The following is an 18952-nucleotide window of genomic DNA, read 5'->3' as shown; positions in this document are numbered from 1 at the left end:
AACTCCCGCAGCCCAGCACCAAAGGTTGGCATGGTGATCCAGAAGGCGAGGAAGGCCACAGTGGAGGGCAGCGGAAAGATGTCCTTTGTATCCGGCTCCAGCGTGAGAATCATCGTTGGCAGCACCGTCAAGAGGGAGGCGCGGACGGTCCAATCCAACTTTTCCCAGAAAAGGGGTGCGGAAAAGATGCTACAGGTTTTGGTGCCAAACCCACTCATTGGAATATACGCCCGCTGGTCCCACGGGATGGCATGCAGGGCGGGGCTGGTCGCCTCCTTAAAGTGCCGTTCCTCACGTTCATCCTCATCGCCCCGAAGAATTTTTTCGTTTTTGTCACTATCTCCACCACCTCCTCCACCACCACCGCCTCCACCACCACCGCCTCCACCACCACCACCACCTCCACCACCACCACCACCACCACCACCACCACCACCACCTCCACTGCCCCCACCACCTCCACCAACTCCATGAAGAGGCTGCGACAGCCCTTTTTTCGACCCAGAGGAGTCCGAGACAGGACGCGGCGGGGCAACATCAGTGATGATTAGCTTTGGATCCCGCGGTTTGTCGTTCCTAGAACCTAAAAAGAGCGACATGAACATGTCCTCCGCGTGGTTCCCTACCTTTGGCAACTTCGCACTCTTGGATCCAACCAAGGTCGAGTCAACGGCATTTCTGTTCATTTCGAACGGCCCACCGGAGGTATTGGATTGGGCGGGCCTTGAGCCTTGGAAGAAACCTTGGGGGATAGTTTTTCTTGCCCGCACGTGCACGTGGCGCCCGGAAAATTGTTCTGACATCGCTGGAACCCTGGTTGGGGAAAGCACGGAGGAGTGCCGCATGGGCGATTCGAGACCAAACTCAGTCCCACGGGTTTCGTTCGAGTGACTTGAGAGCGAGAGTGAATTCGGGGCGTCGTGGCGCGACCCCTGCCCAAGCGTGGTTGCCTGACCCAAAGCATTGATATCAGCGACACGCAGCCGACCTGGTTGCGACCTCACCTGCCAGGAAGTCCGGGCTGAATCGGATAAAAAAAATGGATCCCAACGTCTCTCCGAAATACCCAACGCATCATCGCGATGCAGGCGCTCTGCTGCAGAGAGCCAAGAGGGTCTATTTGCTTGCGCTGCAAAGCCCCCTCTGGTATTCGACCAAACAGGACCAGACGCTTTGGGCGAGCCAGAACAGGCGGAAACGTGTGGCAAGGTACCAATAGAGGAAACCGTCAAACGCCCACTAGGTGTTGTAGAGCGTGACCCAATGGGCCCGTGCCTTGGACGTTCCACAACGGGGTTATGCTCCAAAGTTAGCATATCACCTACCGACCGCGTGCGCCTCGGGCCATATCCTTCAATAACAGATTTTGTCTTAATCATATTTCCTCCCACGACTTGAGTGCGTGACGACAACTTCGGCTTTGCCCTTGCCTTTGCATTGACATTTGTGGAGAGACTACTTTCCGCTGGGAGTGCATTGCCGTGTAGAAAGCTATGAGGTGGGGAAGAGACCTCGGACCTATGATGGCCAAGGGGCGAAGCATTAGCAGCAGAAGGAGCAGGAGCAGACAATGGCCCCATTGCAGGCGGAGACGCCGCAGTTGCAGCTACCTTCTGATTTGGAGTCGTATTTGCAACAGGCTGGGCCGATACGGTGTGAGCTGCCGATGGTGATGCCTGCGCTGAGGCCGTGGATTGCGGTTCCGCCTGAAATGACGATGCGGCAAACCGCATGCCCTCCATCGTCTCTCCCTCGGGTACATCCACCATTTTCCCGGAATGAAAACTTGGATTCCCGGTGCTGCTATCTGGTCCGCGAATGTTCTCACTTCCCGGCGCCATCGTGCTCGCGAGAGAGTTGGCGAGCCCGGGTCCAGGAGCCCCAAAGTTGTTGCAGAGCAGGAATTGCTCCACCGCAGCAGAACCTGCGGCGTTTCTGTGCGGTAGCCCAGATGACGCCATCCTCAATGAGTCGGTTAAGTGCCCAGTCCCAGGCTTGTCGCTAAGGACCGCTGGTAGGGCAGGGATCATCTCAAGCTCCTTTTCTGAGACGGACTTCTCAGACATGTCCCTCCGTGGTGCACGCTGTATCTATTTCCCTCCCTCCCCCCCACCCTGTGAGATGTCCTCACCCGCGCCGTTGGCCCCTTCTAATAGACGTATAACTATACAGATAGGTATAATATAGGTATAGTTTTGGCACCTTCCTGCTCTGCTTACACTCTCAGTGGTATGGAGAATTCCCTGATAGTCCTGTTTTGTTTTTGTCGTTGTTGTTGTTTTGATATATGCGTGTGGTCTACTTGCTTTTGTGGCTGCTGCGTGGGTACTACTCACTGGCCGCAATGACGGCTAGGTTCACCTTGCCACGGAGCAACGCAACCCTCCAGTACGGCCACACCAGCACCGGCGTCAAGACCTGTTCCCTGCACAGCTGCAGAGGCGGTGCAGTGAAACAGATGCCTAGATGTATTTATATACAGCTTCCTTGTCTGCTGCGCTGCAGCAGCCTTCTCTTTTTTGATGGCGCGTACTACTCCTTTAGGAGCGATGCCCTCGTGTCTTGTGTTCCCTTTCCCCCCCTCCCCAACCTGAAGACTGAGGTGTGTATTCCTGTCTTGTTCCTATTCTTCCAAAGCTGGCGTCGTTTTGAATTTAGGCAAGAAGCAACAACAAGAAAAAAAAAAAGACCTGTGCAACCAGAGGAGAAGAGGAGAAAACAAAGCCGCATGAGGCGCCGCAGTGGCCCGCCCTATCAGGGACATGGCGTCACACAAATAGCAGGTGGGAGGATAATGAAAGAATATTCAGACAGCCATACATAAAGAAAGAAAGGGACAGCCGCAGTGCAATACAAGGTTAAAGAAGGAAGCCAAAATCTTTTGCGGGGTAACACCGACGACTAGCAGTAGCAGCAGCTGTTAGTCCACCGCAAGGACTCCTTCCCGTCCTGTCCCGTCCCCCCCGCCACAGATCCAGGTCTCGCCACGAATAAAACAACCACTTCTAGGTGGATGCACGGCTGTCCAGTGGCGAGGTATTCACCATAAAACTCTGCTGTTGGTGCAGCGCAGCCATTGCCAATGTCGTGTTTCCCGTGCGCCACCGGTACGTAAAGTACAAGTTAAACCTCGCAGCCCGCTGCAGTGCCACGGTGCAGTATTCAGGAACGCTGAATTCGTAGGCCACCTGTTCGTAGAGCGGCACAGCTAGGTGATGCAGGCCAAGGTACTGTAATGCCCTGGCGCAGTTGTACACGGCCTCGCCTGCGCGCCCTGCATCAGCGGCGCGCAGCAGCTCCTGGTACCGTGAAAGGTAATGCCATCCAGCGACCACGCAGGCCTCGCGGGCCCGAATCTTTTTTTGGTGGCTAATGAACAGGTAGGATAAACCAACCAGAAAACAGACAAGGACGTCACTAGAATTCCTCTGCGCGGCCGCAAGGTACAAGTTAAGAGCACGGACGTAGGAGCGGCGAAGAAAATACCGGTTACCAAGTAGAACAAGCATCTGTGTGTCAGCCTTATTACGATCCGCAACAAGACGAAGCAGAACAGCGCTGCCGTCCTCCACGCGATTCAGCACACCAAAAAGAAGTTCCACCACCTGATTCTTTTCCGCCTCGCTGCAATGCTCCTGCAGCAGACGAACTCCCACACGGTAGGCATCTTCACTCTCCTTTGAGGCCAGTGCCGCGCGCAGCACAGCCAACCGCAGCGGTCGCTCCAAAACCCCGGCGTGGAGAAAGACGCTCGTTCGCGGGCATCGCATCAGTACAAGAAATGCAAACTCCTTCGCCTCGGTAAACTTTCCAATGGCACTGTAGCAGTTGATCACGGTGACGGCAAGCTCTACGAAGCCGACCCGCCCGAGTACCCCCAAAGCGTCGCGGACCGTGACGCGCAGTGTGGAGGCGGCGAAGGGGCCGGCACCTAAGCCACCAGCACTCATCGGAGACGGGGCAACAGATTTTGGCTCCCATAGATTACGTGGTGCGATCGTCGCCTCATTGCTAGAGGCCTTCATAAATAACTCTTGCATTGCGGGATCATCAAACTGTCTGCTTACCTCCTCCAACGAGGGTAGTTCGTACTGCGTCGTCGTGTCACCGTCCTCGTTGCTATACAACATCGCCGTTTCCTCCAACTCCGCCAAGTCCCCTTCGTCCTGCACCTCTTCCTTTAGTTGCCCACAGTCCGCACGCGGCGGCTTCTCCACCGCCCGCCTGCCGCTGAGACGCACGTTGTCGTTATTACCGTTCTCACTATCTGCCTTTGCGTCGCCGGCCTCATTATTAACCTGCATACCTTTCCAGAAGGAGTCTGGACCGCGGCGCGTCACTTCCTCCACGCGCTGACGCTTCTTTTCCTGTCGCATTTGCGCCTCCTCCTCCTCAGCATCACCGTCCAGGTCTTGTTTGATATCCTGCTTCACTCCCTCAGCGCCGTCACTGTTGTGTATATATTCCCTTCGGTTCACCAGATGAGCCCGCCTCAGCCGTTTCTTCGTGCGATTGAAACGGAAGATTGTCGAACTGTCCTTCAGCCGCTCCTCTTCGTCGGCACACACCCAGCCGGCAGCCGCCGACGCCGCCGCGGAGGCGCCGTACACGGAATTCGTCAGTGGTGCATACCCGCGTCTGGCCAGGTTGGCGCGAAAGACGGCGCTGGCCGCCTTGATGGACGTCGCAAGGGTGTGTGAGAGCCGCCCCACTGACGACGCCGCACTGCCCAAGCGTGGCCCATGCACGATGTCGGCAATGGCAGAGGGTGGAACAATGGCGGAACTGGCCCGCGAAAGCGTCGGCACCAAGAGTGCGGCGGTGCTGCGTCGCGAGGTCCCCGGCGCAACGGAGTCCGCGTCGCCGCCCTCCTCGCCGGAGAAGATGAGTTCAAATACGGAAACCCCCAGCGCAATCGCTTCAACGTATTTTTCCGCACGCGCAAAAACGCGCACAAGCTCCGCACCGAGTTGAATCCGTTCAAGCGGTTGCTCGTCCTCACGAGGCGTGAGAACCGCCACGGCCTGGTCGGTATCTTTCATGTCATACATATACATGCGACCCAGCGCAAGACGAACCTGCAGATGGGTTGGGTCGACCTCCAACACGCGACGAAAGACGCTGTAGGCCACCTCAGAGTTCCCTAGCGAGGCCTCACACTGCCCCTCTGCAAACAAACTTGCCACAAAGACCGTTTTCACTTCAGTGAGCTCCTCATTATCCACCCCTTCCTTTGCCTCCTCAATCCTGATATTACTATTTCTACTACCACTATCCGCAGCAGTAGCGCTACCGGTGAGGTTTGAGAGGCAAAACTCATGATAGCGGCGCAGAGTCTGAAAAAGCATGTGCGCCTCCGCGTGCAAACCCACTTGTTGCAACGCATTGGCGGCGTCGTACAAGACATCGCCGTATTCGGTCATGGGGCAGGTATCAATAAGGTGCTGAAACACCTCCCGACACTGCTGCTCCAAGCCCCCCAGGAATGCGTAGGCAACTCCAAGGCGAACAAGCAGTTCCGGAGGCAATTCTAGCAACGGAACCTGCAGGCAACCGGCGGTAAACTCTACAAGGCGTATGGTATCCAGAAACTTTCCCTCCTCATTAAGCAGCTCTGCGTGCACATTAACGAGCGTAAGAAAATTCCTCTTTGCAGCCGGGGTGCGAAGCTCAATAGTGTCTCCATAGAGTGAGCTGACCACCTTTGACGGCGTCGCATCCACCGTCTTGGTCACGCCGCTTCCGCCGCTGCCGGCAAGGTTTGAAAAGTCAAACTCATCTTCCTCGCCCTCCTCCACTCCCAGTGGGGCGGGTAGTGATGGTATAGCGACCGCACGAGAAGCATAATCCGCCTCTACAGTCGGCCGCCGCTCTTGTTCCTCCTGCTGCCGTTGCGCCTCCCACTCCACATCCTCCGCCTCGTCCACTGTCTTCGCCTTTGCCACCACTGCGACGGCGGTATTCCCATCGTCATCCGCGCCCTCGTTGTTTTCATCATCGCCAAAAAAGCGAACCCGTTTTGAAGTCCTTCGTTTGGCCTGCGAAGGCAGCGGAGGAGGGGCCTCGCCATCGCCGTCTGCAGACGTGTGTGCCACGTTGGTGGTGCCGTCATTAGCGTCGTTTCTCCTCTGCTCCGTGTCCGCCGCCGTATTAGTGCGAAAAGTGTTTTTGAGGCTAGATTCAATTAACCGATGCAGAGAGTTCCACCGCCCTAATTGAAAGAACAGGGAAGACAGCAATGCAAACACCTCAAAATCGCGACACCGGCTGCCGTTCCATAACGAAACCAAAATATTCGCGGCCCGCTTAAACTCCCCCAAGCCAATGTACAAATCAGCCAACTGCAACTGCAGGGTGCGGTAGCGCGTCTTGTCCTTCATCTCTAACGCTGAAAGCCGTTGTAGGCACACGGCCGATTTATAGTACAACTCCTCCTGCAGGAATTCATGTAACAGCTCCTCCCACAGCACGGTGTCGTTGGCCAAAAACGCCTGCAACAGTCGAAAATCGCTGGCGCGATCCCGCTGGCCTTTGGAGTCGGCGATGACGGCAAGAAGGGCGAAGAGATGATCCGTGGGATGGATACGCAGTGCCAGGGTCGCCTCGCGTTCCGCGCCGTCCTTGTCATTCTGAAGAAAAAGGTTTTGTGCCTTCGCCACGTGTCTTTCAAAGCGTTCGTGAAGCTCGACACTACTGAAGGCAGACATCCGTGCATGTCGACGTCGCTTCGGCTCCGTCTGCCTCTCTACCACGCCGAGAGAAGCATCATCCTGGGCGGAGGTCATCCTGCCTCTCCAAACGTACCAACCAAAAGTGATAAGGGTCACGAAAAGAAGGTATCAGTGGCTTGTATCCACCATAAAAAAAAAAACTCCCTTGTTGCTACTGCTTCCCCTCGCGTGTGCCCTTCCTTAATTCCACTTAGTTTCCCCTGTGCAGCTTTGAGAGTCCCGCGGCGCCGTTGTGTCCCGCGCTCGCCCGCCGGCTGAATGCTGCAATGCCTACTACTTTTGCGCTGTCAGCCCCCCAGTGTCACTGCCTCCGCCGTGCACGAAAACGAACCAAACGAGAAAACAGACCTTTCTTTTGTTGTTGTTGTTGTTGTTTTTCCGCTACGGCGATACAACTATCTCCGTACACGCTCTGTTGGTGGCTTCTTGTGGTGGTGATTGTGGTGGTTGCATATGTGAGAGAAGGATAAAATAAACGGGGGAACAGAAAAAAAAAGGAGATCACAACATGGAAAAACTCTCGAATGCGTAAGATGCAGTGCAGTAATAATAAATAATAATAAACACGCACGTGACGGACGAATCATCACCACGGCGGAAATGGGAATCTGCTATGGTATTTCCCATCACATTCGGGTGGTGCTTTCTTACAAGAGGATCCGGCTTACGTATGTAGATACAGGCATGAGTGGATATATAGATAGATGGCGGTGAGGGGACTTGGGATTCAAATTTATTAATTTACTCCTCATCTCATCCTTTTGTTTGTTTGCTTGTTTTTGTCGCTGAGCCCTTCACTTTAGGTCTCCTCCTCTTCACCCCACCCCACACACACACATGCATACGCAGAGAGACGTTTCCGCCCTCAACGCTGCATCCTCCTGTTTGCTTGCGTTGGTTGCTGTCGCTGGTTTTTCTATTCCTGTTCTGCTGCCTCCTCGTGGGTATCATTACCTTCTTATTTTGACTGCAGAAGCAGATGAATACGCGTGCATGTGGAGGGAGTGGGTTTGAGTTTCCATTGCAGCCAACGTGCGTCGTATGCACCGCTTTCCGCTCTCTTATGACGCAAAAGATAAAGAATAAGAGAGAGCGCAGCCAGGACGCGCAAAAAAAAAAAACAACAACAACAACAACACACACAAAAAAAAAAGGGCGTCAGGGCCTCCGCAGCGAGAAGGTAAATTGGCGGAGAAGATATATTATATTATATATAAAAAAAAACAGGGCACGCAAACGCACAATAATCACGGCCCCTCCCCCTCACATACACAGACGCACCTTCTCTTTCCTCGTTCTCTACTGCGTCTACACCACCGCCGGTCCCTCGCCGCCCTCACCCATCTCACACAGTTACGCACACGCAAACGTCCCCCACCGACGTTGCAACAGAAGCTTCTCTCCCTTCACGCCTTCGCGCCGCCCAGCTTGCCGTAGAAGTGCAGCAGAATGACGCTGAGAACGAAGAGCGCCGTCCCAATAATTACATTTAGGGGCTGGATCTCGAACCCTGTCGGATCCAAGTCGTTCACACCGGGGTGCGGTGCCATCTTCTTCTGCATAGCTTTCATGACTACTTGCCTTATTGTTTTGTTTTGCTTCGCTGGTTATCTTGTTGTGTACCACCAGGCAGGCCACCACTTCCCCGCGGCACGCGCCAAGAAGAAAAGAAGAAGAAAAAAACGACAATATAGTGGGGTGAGGCAAACAGAAACGAAGAAAAAAAAAGGGGGCGCAAGCCAAAAAAGATAGCGGAATAAAAATTAAAAAAATACAATATATATATATATATGGAAGGAATATTTCAGTGCGTCACTGGCAAAAAAAAAAGGAAGCGAGGTGCCCCCTCCACGTACATGCACGCACAATACACTCAGAGAAAAGGTACAGCAGGCTCCAATATACAAGGCCCAAAGGGTCACAAGAGAGAGAAAAAAAAAAGGAACAAAAGACAAAGGGAACAAAAAAAACAAAAAACACGTTTTGTGCACTAACTCAAGCAGCTGCAAGTGAAGGGGCTATAGACTGCACCTTTTGCTTCAGATAAAAATGGATTTACTCTGGCAGAAAGGTAAGCTTTGTCCCCTCTCCTAGCAGCAGTCTCGCTGAGACTAGTTCAGCAAGCTGCTTCTCCTTATCGAGAATAATACGCAAGAGCTCTTTGCACAGCTCTGATTCCCGCCCTGCAAGCTGCTCGAACATGTCCGGTGAAGGGGGATGAAGCATAAGCGCAGCCTCTGAAAACGCCCTGGAGGAGGAGGGGCCACAGGATGCGGCATCATTCGCCAATACGTCCACTCTTTGTACGCCTACGGTGGAAAGTGTCGTGTTTCGAGTTTTACAGCTTGAGAGTCTTCCATCCAGCTCCATGTACTCCGTTTCACGCTGCATCCCCCCATCACACTCCTCGTTACTCCCCACCACGGCTCGTTTTGCAGAGCCGTGGTGGTCCATGCTGCGCAGCAAAAACGAATGGGCCTCCTCAGGGTCCAAGTCGGGAACCGCGGAAAAAGCAACCGATGGGTCACTGACATTAATGGTTGAGTTTGACGCCACGTTCCCGACAAGCCCCCGATCCGTTAACCACTCCTCACGACACGAATGCGAAGGTGGTGATTGTCCCCGAAGAAGCGGAAACGTCGAGGCCTCAGCCCCGGATACGCCATCCGTATCTTCTTTTGCCTCAGGTGTAGGTGGCGGCTGGCGACGTGGCGTTGGTGTCATAAGCGTGGATGTCGGCGACTGCGCATCCAGCACACCATGTCCTCTAGCCTTTCCCGAAGACAAATCTTTCCCTCTCAAAGGCGAAGCCGATGCTGCAGCTGCATCTTGAAGCTTCTCCAATTGCTGCTTCAGAGCTAGACACATGTCTTGTGCAGCGCCCAACTTGCCTCGTGTATGGTCGTGGTTCAACCTTTCCTGCGTTAATTCCGTCCTTAGCTTCTCTAGTTCCTCTCTGTCTCGTTCGTACGTCGCTAATTGCTCTGACAAGACACGCTGCTGCCATTCCATTTGTTCTTCTCGTTCCTTTGCAAGATCCTCAGCGTATCGGTTTTCCATTCCGTGTAACTGTATCTGAAAACGTGATTCCATCTCTACTCTTTCCGTGCGAAGTAAACTGAGTTGTGACCGCAGTTCATTCAATTCGGTGTCCTGGTCACGGAGCGTGGCGTAGCACGCCCGCAAGTCACGTTGTAAATCAATATAATCTAGTATTGCCTGACGACCATGAATACAGTGCACATCACAACACTGTAAAGGTGTACTTGCCTCCTTGTCGTTATTTTCTATATGTATTGCCTTCTGGTCGTTAGGTGCGCTACTATCTGGATATAATGCTGGAGGACACGACGCGGTCATCCGCTGGGACCGCAGTTGCGTTCGGTCCCGCCTGATTTCTATTGGCTTAGTAGACACCTCACTTGAGGAAATGTTCCGCTTTCCTTTCTTTCCTACAGTGCCCGCGCCTGGAACTGTATCTACCCTCAAAGAACCTTTTAAGGAATTAGACGACGATAGAGCCCCTATAGCTGAGGCATTTCGGCCCTCATACACATCCTGATTGACGCCTTCTCCACGGCTCTGTTTGGCGTGAACGGAGTCGCGCCGTTTGTAACGATCCATCAATGGAGTGATCATCAGGGTATTTATCCGATGAAGCTTTATGTGGGGTGTCCCCCAAGAAGAAGTCCTCCCATCCCCCCTGCCTGAATCACCACCGTGGCCAGGTGGGGATGCATTTTTCAAACTCGCCTCCTCTGTGTGCGGCGGTGCAGGCAACGCATCGCGCTTAAATAGTGTGGTGGGGTAGTAGTTGTAGCCACCAAAGGGAGAATGATACGGCGCTGTGGAGTTCGGTTCTTCACCGTTTACAACGTCGCCACTAGTTTTATTTCCTACAGAGTTTTTCCGCATGGATCGCCTTCTCAAAGCTTTTTTTGCTTGCAAAAAAAAAACGTCAAAAACAGAGAAGCCTCCCAATACCATAAATGGCTTCATTCCCATAGGCATGAAAACACCAAATACATGTCAAATAGTACTCGGACTTGCGCCTAGGAACTTCGTCTTTTTCTTTTTTCTTTTTGCTTGTTTTGCTTTACTTCCCGCCTTTCTTATTTTCTTGTTTTTCTTTTTTTTAAAAAAAAAAACATCACCCAAAAATAGTAATAATAACACCCAAAACATATATATATATATATATTATCTCTTTGTTCCTCATTCGGGCACCTTAATTCTCTTCACAGATGAGATCGTTCATTAAACAACCCAATAAGACCATTTGTTGAGGAATCGTGATTTGTCACAGTTTTGCCGGGCTTAAGTTGTGGAAGAATAGATTTTGCAAGCACCTTCCCCAGTTCCACGCCCCACTGATCATAGCTGTTAATCCCCCAGATAGCCCCTTGGACAAGAACTTTGTGCTCATACATGGCAATGATGGCGCCCAATGCCCGTGGGGTAAGAGCCTTGACCAGCAAAGAGTTACTTGGTCGGCCTCCAGTAAAAGTTTTGTGTGGTATTAGCGAACAAATCTCACGTTCAGATTTTCCTCCAGCAGCCTTCAGTTCTCGTTGAACTTCGTCAGGAGTCTTACCAAGCATCAGCGCCTCTGTCTGGGCAAAAAAGTTGCTCATCAAAATTCGGTGATGATCTCCAATACGGTTTTGAGTTTGGATTGCGCCAATAAAATCGCACGGAATCAACTTTGTCCCTTGATGAATAAGTTGATAGAAAGCATGTTGGCCGTTCGTACCGGCCTCCCCAAAGATAATAGGTCCAGTGTGAGTTGTTACCATGTGTCCATTCTTGGTAGCACCTTTTCCATTGCTTTCCATGTCAAGTTGTTGCAGATATGCTGGTAACCTCCATAGGTACTGATCGTATGGTAAGATAGCGTGGGTTTCGGTGCCAAAAAAGTTGTTGTACCAAATACCAACCAAAGCCAGTATAATGGGCACATTGTTTTCAGTGGGTGCATTAATAAAGTGTTCATCCATGATGTGTGCACCCGTTAATAACTCTACAAAGTTATCGTATCCAACCGAAATCATAAGAGATAAACCGATGGCAGACCACAATGAGTATCGACCACCAACCCAGTCCCAAAATTGGAACATATTTGATTCATCAATACCAAACTCTTTGACTTTTTCCGCATTTGTTGAAAGTGCCACAAAGTGCTTTGCGACAGCACCAACTTCTGAAATGCCTCGAGACCTTAGAAATTTCAAAAACTCATTCCGTGCCGATAAAGCATTTGTAATGGTTTCTTGTGTAGTAAAGGTCTTACTGGCAATGATAAAAAGGGTGGTTTCTAAGTCCACTAACTTCAACACCTCAGATAGGTGTGTTCCATCAATATTTGAGACAAAATGCATAGATATGTTCCGATCTGAAAAGGGCTTCAACGCTTCACATGCCATCATAGGGCCCAGATCACTGCCTCCAATCCCAATGTTCACAACATGTCGAATAGTTTTTCCTGACTGGCCTTTCCAATCACCGTTTCTAACCTTTTCCGACATTTTCCTCATTTGTTCAAGAACTTGGTTTACCAGAGGCATAACGTCGTGGCCGTGCACAAAAATAGGACGATTGCTGCGATTTCGCAAAGCAATATGCAGCACTGAACGATCTTCCGTTGTGTTGACTTTCTCGCCATTAAACAGTGCCCGCATAAATGCGCGAACACCTCTCTCTTCAACCAACTTAAACAAGGCGTCTTTTATTTCATCATTTATGTGCGTCTTCGAGTAATCCAGAAAAAGAAAGTTTTTGTCATCACTTTTCAAATCCACCTTTAATGAGTACTGCTTAAACCTATCTTTACTTTCCTCAAACTGATGTAATATACTTTCATCCCCGTGACGTTCATATAATTCCTGAAGACGACGCCAAGAAGGGCTTGATACCAGGCTTTTGTCATCAACAACACCAAGTGGCCTCATCCTTCGTGCCACTTCATGTGGCAAATTAAAAGCGGCCACAGCCATGCTGGTATTTGCGGTTGCGGCATGACCTTCTTGCACATGGGCGGTCAACTCCTCAAGATACTTATCGTTCATTTCCTTCTCTTTGATTCTTTTTGTCCTGGTCTCTGGATTATTGTATTTGTATAAGTTTTTTTGCATCTTTAAAAAATAGTTATTATAGGTTATTATTCCAGATTATTTTTCAGGTTTTTTTTTTGGTAAAATGGGGCAAACAGAGAATAACGAGAAAGAGCAATCTCTTTTCTGAGAAATCACTTCACGGGGAAGCGGAGTGGCGTGCGGGGACACTTACAGAAGGAAAAAAAAAACAGAAACACCTCTGCAAATATGATTGCATTGGTATACAAAAAAAAGGGGGAAATAGGCTAATGGTCTCTCAAAAGGGGCATTGCTGCTATCGTTTTTCCTTGCTTTTCGATTTTCTCAAAATGTATTAACGTATACCAAGAGCTCTGGTAATTTTTCCCAAAACAAAGTCCTTCTCGGCATCGTAGACGCCCCCTTTACTTGGAATCTCAAGAATGCACGGAATAGGTTCTTTGTGCTCTTCAATCATGTGGCGAATATCATTTGCTATGTGCTGGCATATCACAATAATACCAATTAAGTCATTGTTACACATATTGGTAAACGCCGCCTCTATATCTGCCAGAGGTGTGTTCGGATTAACAACTATGTAGTTGGGTTGAATAACTTCTTTCTTCTCGCCTTTCCCCTCATTCACAGTCGCTGAATTATCCCCAGTTCCCGCCAAGAGAAAACCGGTGATGGTGTCCTCATCTCCAATAACGCCAACGATAAGCTCATCGCCGTTCTTGTAACGAGCCGCAACCATTTCTAGTGTGTAAGACTTCTACCTAGTGTCAAAGATAGGTGAGAAAAAGAAAAAAAGTAAGAGATAAGCGAATGACTTTTCTTCTGGAATAATAAACACAAAACCATAGAGGTAAGTCAGTAACAAGAAGAGTAAGACGCACAAGAGAATACCCCCAAACAAAAAATAATCATCATCATCATATTTCCTTCTTGTATTTATTCACCACGAAAAGCAGGTAATTTTGAATCCCAGTCAACGTATTTGGGTTCTTTCTGTTGTCGCTCACCAAAATCGTCCCGCAGCAATTCGAGTGAAAGTCGAACCTTATCGCCCACCTCCACTCTCTCATCAAGAGTGTCCTGAAATGCAACTGTTTTTGCATCATACTTCAAGGGAGTGGCAGCCAAGAGATGGTTGAGAAGCAAATCTTCATCGACAAGAAATATCGCCTCCTCTCGCGTATGCAATCCTTGGCGTCTGGTCATAAACTCCGCTCTCGGCTCCTCAACCATGGAAAAAAAGCCGTTCAGTCGTTCTTCAGCTCTTCCATCCTTGTTAAAGGAAAGAAAGGTCCGACGCATCATATACTGGAAAAAAAAAGGAATTAAAAAAATCCGGAGATATAAGCATATACCAAGATAACTCACTGACATATACATATATATATATATATATAACCAAAAAAGCTAAATATTCTTCTTCAGTGTTGCTCTTGTATTCGTTATTTGTTTGCTTTTTTTTGTCTTTTGAAGTCATGCAATGTCCTCAGACAACATAGGGACTGTACTCCTCATATTTGAGGCAAAGTCACTCTCATATACTTAGTGGTGATGACTAGCGGTCGTAACGATCGGGCAGACGGAGCCACTGCACAGTTTGCTGAGAAGAAGTCACCTGAGTTTTCCTAAAACGAGCCACTGGACATTCCACCATCACCTGCTGTCCCAACTGTTCGATTTGCTTCGGTGTTGCATTAGGGGCATCCACAAAAACATTTATGCCTCCTTGGGGTGTATGTTCAAACCGAACTTCCCGAATATTAATTCCCTGGCGTCGCGCAATGTCACGTGCATGAGCCTCGCTACACCATTCCAAGGCCTTGTCAAACAGCCCCCCAAAGGGGCCGCCTCCGTTTCCTCCTTCGGGACCACGTCCACCTCCAAATGAACTGGACCTCTGAGAACCCGACAAAAAACCGTTAAAAAAAGTTGTCGGCAACTTTGTTGAAAAGGATCCAAAATTAGATCCTTCATTTAGAAGGGAAGCGCCCTCTGTGCTTTTTGGATTGCATCCTGTACTACAACATTGTGTCTTACTGCCAAATAGGGAAGAAAGCCCCTTCGAAACATCAAATCCCTTAAAATAGCGAGCAGTTGTGCATTGCAACATATGTTCTTGCTAAATATTGTCCTGTTTTGCACTAACTGTAGTATAATAAAAACATAAATATATATACACCTATCATCCCAAAAGCAACAAGCAAAAATTATAGCAGCCCTGTTTTCAGATAATTGTTCATTATTATTAATATTTTTTTTTTTGTATAAGGCGTAACCAATGGCAAAACCGCCCGCTAATCCGAGAAGCGGCCCATTGGCAAAGACATATATACATATATATATATATAAACACACAACGACATCACGGTTCAATAGATACGGAGGAGGATCCTCCCAACTTTCTTGGGGCAAACCCACTCCCCAAAACACCCAATACCCAAACAAAACCAAAAAATAACTGCCCCGTACAGACTCTATTCCGCCGCGCTCACAACAAAAGCACGCCCCAACATACGAGACTCCACCACAGCCGACAGAAACCACAACAACAAAAAAAGCATCTCGAATATTCGAGCAGATTATTTGTCGTCTCCTCCACTTTTTCGCCATATGCCACCGCTCGCAAACCCCATGCGGCGCGCGACGCCACAGTCAGCTGCTGCCTGGGGGGACGTGGAACGGAACCGCCCCGCGCGGTGCTCCAACGCAATGCCCCTCGACAAAAGCAAAACCTGCAACTTTGATGGCGTGGGGGGAGCTCCTCTGCACCGCATTTTCTACAGTCTGGGAAGTGTAAATGGAACCCCTGGGTCAACAGCTTCAAGCATACAATTGCAAAACGCCGGCATCCGGCGCTAAGGCCCCCACAAAGGTGCGTAGAATTTCCCCCCTTAAGCACTGCCCTCGCGGCGTGCACGAAAATGGCCCCGAGTTCTGGGGCCGCGCACCCACGGAGGCAGAGCGCATTTTGCCACCGAGAGCAAGGCCCGCTACCACCTAAACTCGCGATCGCCCGACCGCAAAGCAGAAACGCAACGGACAAGGAATCAGTTCATCCTTTTTTTCTGGGAGCCATTGCGCACTACACATTTCAGGCGCAACTGCGAGTCAACCACAGGCGAAGCTTTGGCCTGGAAATACACATCTGGACGTAAGGCGGCATCCCAACCACACCCCGCATCTGCGCTGACGGGCGGCGGGCAACGCACTTTTAGGAGAGCACAGCGAGCAGCGAATGCTCTCAATTGCAGATTTCCCCCTCCCTTTACCCATCTCGCAAACCAACAAGGGTTTTCTGCACGACGAGGCCGGCAGCAAGAGTCTCTGGGAGTTGCCCCGCACGCCCCACCCAGGCCGCAAAGCAACGAAGAGCCAACCGCCGACTCCACGATGGATCGCCCCCATCTTCTCGAGACACTCTCTTTGGCATGCCAAAACCACTGCTTGCCGCGTTGGGGGTCAAACTGTAGGGCAAAACCCCTGCACCAGACGGCGCGCGCGTTGGGGCGCTAGGGCACCTCTTGGCGAAGAGCATCTGGTTGCCCATCCTCTAGATCCAACACGGTTTGGCGGCCGGTGTGATTTTGGTCGAGCGGAGGCGTGCCGCTATTGTCAAACTCTTGAAACCTGTTAAGTCGCCCAAGCAGTTAGAGCCGCACCGACCCACCAGCCCCACCCCCATTGTCAGCGAGGTTGCTGAGAACATGATACTGACTGAAGAGGCTGCTTTGGGTATGGATGCCGCGCCTCCACCAGCATGCGAGCCACAGTGTACGCACCGCGGCGGTGTAGCTGCCCCACATGGCTCACAAAGCGGGGCGCAACGGAGACGGTTAATTCCCCGCGCGCCGCTGCAAGACCTGCGGTGTTACCTCGCACTCCGAAGCTCCTTAGCATGGGCCTCGATCCTCCACTGCTGCTTAATGCGGCGGTCCCCAAGCAGTGTGCCGCCGCCTTGCGGATAATTCCCCTGCTACGCCCCCGGATCGCATAAAGCAGCTGGCCTGCCTCTTTGTGAGCTACGGGCGTTTGCCCTTTGGTACTGTGCCTCCAAACTTCTCTAAAGCAATGGACTCATATGAGCTGCGCCAACGGACTCGGTAAAAAACAATAGCAACAACGACGTGCGCCGTCAGCAAAGCTCCAAGCACGACTGACCGGGAGCCGCCCTCCTGGTGGCTAATATACCTCGACTCCGCGTTTTCCGCCTACGCGTTGGCCTCTCAATCTTTGAAAACATCTGGGCGTGTAAGATGGACTAGGTGAGTAAGTTCCCCGTCTGAGCCGCCGCTACGCGCCGGTTTCTGCGTTTCTCCACTCTTTCGGGATGAGTTCCACGCCTTTGTTGATAAGAAAACAAGGAGGTTTGGCATCACCGATAAAAACTCCACACGAAGAGCGGCCTTTTCACAGCTCTATTTCTCCCTTTTCTGTGGCGCCCGCCATTTGGGTGTCTATTAGCGCGCAACTCCCAATGGATTGCTCGATCGCCGGCAAAAAGGAGCTTAAAATGAAGAAGCTCAGAGCCAACAAAGCGGATTTGGCACAACACACACACCGCGCGTGGACACTCGCAACAGATGGTGGTGTCGACGCTTCCCCGCCAGCTGGGGCAAGAATACCGATTTCTTCTCTACACCGCCCTGGGGTTATAGAGAATGTCAGCATTCACCGCGGCATACGCTCGCACAACTACAGGACGGAATCTTGTACGCTGCTGCTTCTGGCCCTCAACAAACTGATCGTTCTCTGCACCCAGCACGATAACAAAACACCATGCGTGGTTACATATGGTCAGTCCCTTCTGGCTGCCCGCAACAAAGGCCCACCCAGTCAAACCGACAGTACGAAAGACCAGATCTGGCAGTGCCTCTCGACACTGAGGTGTGCTGGCCGGTCAGTGCATCTGCAGTTTTGTTACAGACACCGTGGAATACCTGCAAATGGCACTGCCAATGAATGTGCAACGCCGAACGCAACAACTGCTCTGCACACAGAAAAGCGTATAGCAACTCCGCGGCATACAGATCTACTGGCATGCCTCACCGCAAAACCCGCCAAAGCGTGGCGCGCAACCACGCCTCAAGACACACACCGCCGTATGCTATGCTTTGCAGCGTCCTTTGGCTTCAGTGGCGATGGTCTAATTGCGCAGGAAGACCTTGTTTGAACTGAACTGGCGCACCTGGCACAAGCACGCCGTGGGGAGTCTGAGCTCTGGAATCGCTCATTATGAACAGTGAGAAGTTATTTTACTCACTTTCGTTCTTGAGCTCTTTAGCCAGAACAAGCTGCAATCGTGCGCTCCAGCCCCGACCCACGTGCACTATGGACGGGCGCTGCCTATCCGACGCGGCCTGCGACTGCCGCATCTCCCGCAGGAAAACGGCCGTCCACAAGTTGTCAAAAGGAGAAATGCCCGTACTGTGATGCCGTGTGGGTGGGTTGCAAAAACCTCACCGTGCATTGTCGTCGGCCTCTTTGCCCGTAATGCCATCCGCCCCTTTCTGGGCTGAAATGCGGCTTCTGTGATGTGGTCTTCCGTTCACACACAAACGCCGCACAACACAGAACGCACTGAGTACACACTCTGGGCGGTAAGGGAAATCGAAACAGTAGAGCAAGGCGACTGGTGTTGCAATCGCAGGGTCGGCCGGCCCTTGCAACGGGGTGGGTGGCCCGCAGCGAACTTTGTCTCGTTTGCTTATTGGTTGCCCGGGCCCCTTGGCCGCGCAACAATGCCTTTGCATTGGTGATGGTCTCCGCGTTGAAAAGCTTTTTCGATGGTAGTCGTTGCATGGCGGGAGCCTTTCGTCGCTGGGCGGCCGCCTCCTCGGCAGTCAAACGGCATTGTGTAGCTAGGCATTTTAAAATTAGTAGGGGAGGGCGGAGGCATGCTGCAGCCTTGTTGCGCGGGACTGGCAGTCCTCTGTTGAGCTCTGTCGACGCCTGCGGGTTTCCCACTTCAGCACCTTGAGCGATAGACCCCCACACTTGGGAGGCGCTCATTTTTTTATTGCCATTTTCCCCTAAATCGCAGGGGCGCTTTTAAATAGAGAAACACCGTTTTATTGTTCTAAATTGATTGTTGCAGTGGAAACAGAATCTCTTTTGTTTAACTTTGCGCGCGTG

General features: G+C 51.2%; 10 protein-coding genes and 1 pseudogene across 10 annotated transcripts in view, besides 10 other annotated features; 2 read left to right on the top strand and 9 right to left on the bottom strand.

The window, feature by feature from the left end:
• TraAM80_06472 (uncharacterized protein) overlaps nucleotides 1-2066 on the bottom strand; it is a gene marked incomplete at both ends in the record, with an annotated part of 5385 nt that extends 3319 nt beyond the window's left edge. Inside the window, one exon of the mRNA XM_029383314.1 lies at nucleotides 1-2066. This exon is cut by the window's left edge and continues 3319 nt beyond it. Coding sequence (XP_029236861.1) covers nucleotides 1-2066 — 2066 coding nt within the window.
• A 92-nt stretch (nucleotides 2067-2158) lies between these two features.
• Nucleotides 2159-2193: a microsatellite.
• Nucleotides 2194-2253: 60 nt separating this feature from the next.
• Nucleotides 2254-2283: a microsatellite.
• A 48-nt stretch (nucleotides 2284-2331) lies between these two features.
• On the bottom strand, nucleotides 2332-2592 carry TraAM80_06471 (hypothetical protein; annotated as a pseudogene).
• Nucleotides 2593-3005: 413 nt separating this feature from the next.
• TraAM80_06470 (uncharacterized protein) lies at nucleotides 3006-6785 on the bottom strand (the record flags this gene model as incomplete). Its single annotated transcript, XM_029383313.1, has 1 exon — nucleotides 3006-6785. One exon carries the CDS (start codon nucleotides 6783-6785, stop codon nucleotides 3006-3008), a length of 3780 nt encoding a protein of 1259 aa, XP_029236860.1.
• A 301-nt stretch (nucleotides 6786-7086) lies between these two features.
• Nucleotides 7087-7109: a microsatellite.
• Nucleotides 7110-7144: 35 nt separating this feature from the next.
• Nucleotides 7145-7179: a microsatellite.
• Nucleotides 7180-7841: 662 nt separating this feature from the next.
• Nucleotides 7842-7882: a microsatellite.
• A 508-nt stretch (nucleotides 7883-8390) lies between these two features.
• Nucleotides 8391-8412: a microsatellite.
• Nucleotides 8413-8786: 374 nt separating this feature from the next.
• Nucleotides 8787-10736, bottom strand: TraAM80_06469 (uncharacterized protein; the record flags this gene model as incomplete). Its single annotated transcript, XM_029383312.1, has 1 exon — nucleotides 8787-10736. One exon carries the CDS (start codon nucleotides 10734-10736, stop codon nucleotides 8787-8789), a length of 1950 nt encoding a protein of 649 aa, XP_029236859.1.
• A 59-nt stretch (nucleotides 10737-10795) lies between these two features.
• Nucleotides 10796-10868: a sequence feature (A-rich).
• Nucleotides 10869-10914: 46 nt separating this feature from the next.
• Nucleotides 10915-10935: a microsatellite.
• A 34-nt stretch (nucleotides 10936-10969) lies between these two features.
• Nucleotides 10970-12796, bottom strand: TraAM80_06468 (glucose-6-phosphate isomerase, glycosomal; the record flags this gene model as incomplete). The annotated part of the gene is made up of 1 exon (XM_029383311.1): nucleotides 10970-12796. The coding sequence occupies one exon, from the start codon at nucleotides 12794-12796 to the stop codon at nucleotides 10970-10972; it is 1827 nt and encodes a 608-aa protein (XP_029236858.1).
• Nucleotides 12797-13157: 361 nt separating this feature from the next.
• On the bottom strand, nucleotides 13158-13559 carry TraAM80_06467 (ATP synthase subunit; the record flags this gene model as incomplete). The annotated part of the gene is made up of 1 exon (XM_029383310.1): nucleotides 13158-13559. The coding sequence occupies one exon, from the start codon at nucleotides 13557-13559 to the stop codon at nucleotides 13158-13160; it is 402 nt and encodes a 133-aa protein (XP_029236857.1).
• A 197-nt stretch (nucleotides 13560-13756) lies between these two features.
• Nucleotides 13757-14122, bottom strand: TraAM80_06466 (uncharacterized protein; the record flags this gene model as incomplete). Its single annotated transcript, XM_029383309.1, has 1 exon — nucleotides 13757-14122. One exon carries the CDS (start codon nucleotides 14120-14122, stop codon nucleotides 13757-13759), a length of 366 nt encoding a protein of 121 aa, XP_029236856.1.
• A 70-nt stretch (nucleotides 14123-14192) lies between these two features.
• Nucleotides 14193-14217: a microsatellite.
• A 158-nt stretch (nucleotides 14218-14375) lies between these two features.
• On the bottom strand, nucleotides 14376-14930 carry TraAM80_06465 (peroxiredoxin-like protein; the record flags this gene model as incomplete). Its single annotated transcript, XM_029383308.1, has 1 exon — nucleotides 14376-14930. The coding sequence occupies one exon, from the start codon at nucleotides 14928-14930 to the stop codon at nucleotides 14376-14378; it is 555 nt and encodes a 184-aa protein (XP_029236855.1).
• A 215-nt stretch (nucleotides 14931-15145) lies between these two features.
• Nucleotides 15146-15168: a microsatellite.
• An 887-nt stretch (nucleotides 15169-16055) lies between these two features.
• On the top strand, nucleotides 16056-16454 carry TraAM80_06464 (uncharacterized protein; the record flags this gene model as incomplete). Its single annotated transcript, XM_029383307.1, has 1 exon — nucleotides 16056-16454. One exon carries the CDS (start codon nucleotides 16056-16058, stop codon nucleotides 16452-16454), a length of 399 nt encoding a protein of 132 aa, XP_029236854.1.
• Nucleotides 16455-17294: 840 nt separating this feature from the next.
• Nucleotides 17295-17990, top strand: TraAM80_06463 (L1Tc protein; the record flags this gene model as incomplete). The annotated part of the gene is made up of 1 exon (XM_029383306.1): nucleotides 17295-17990. The coding sequence occupies one exon, from the start codon at nucleotides 17295-17297 to the stop codon at nucleotides 17988-17990; it is 696 nt and encodes a 231-aa protein (XP_029236853.1).
• A 233-nt stretch (nucleotides 17991-18223) lies between these two features.
• On the bottom strand, nucleotides 18224-18829 carry TraAM80_06462 (uncharacterized protein; the record flags this gene model as incomplete). Its single annotated transcript, XM_029383305.1, has 1 exon — nucleotides 18224-18829. One exon carries the CDS (start codon nucleotides 18827-18829, stop codon nucleotides 18224-18226), a length of 606 nt encoding a protein of 201 aa, XP_029236852.1.
• Between the last annotated feature and the right edge of the window lie 123 nt (nucleotides 18830-18952).

This window comes from Trypanosoma rangeli (assembly GCF_003719475.1).
Source record: "Trypanosoma rangeli strain AM80 chromosome Unknown Tra_15.4_contig_00236, whole genome shotgun sequence".
Lineage (NCBI taxonomy): Eukaryota > Euglenozoa > Kinetoplastea > Trypanosomatida > Trypanosomatidae > Trypanosoma > Trypanosoma rangeli.
This window is presented reverse-complemented; position numbering and strand designations above follow the sequence as displayed.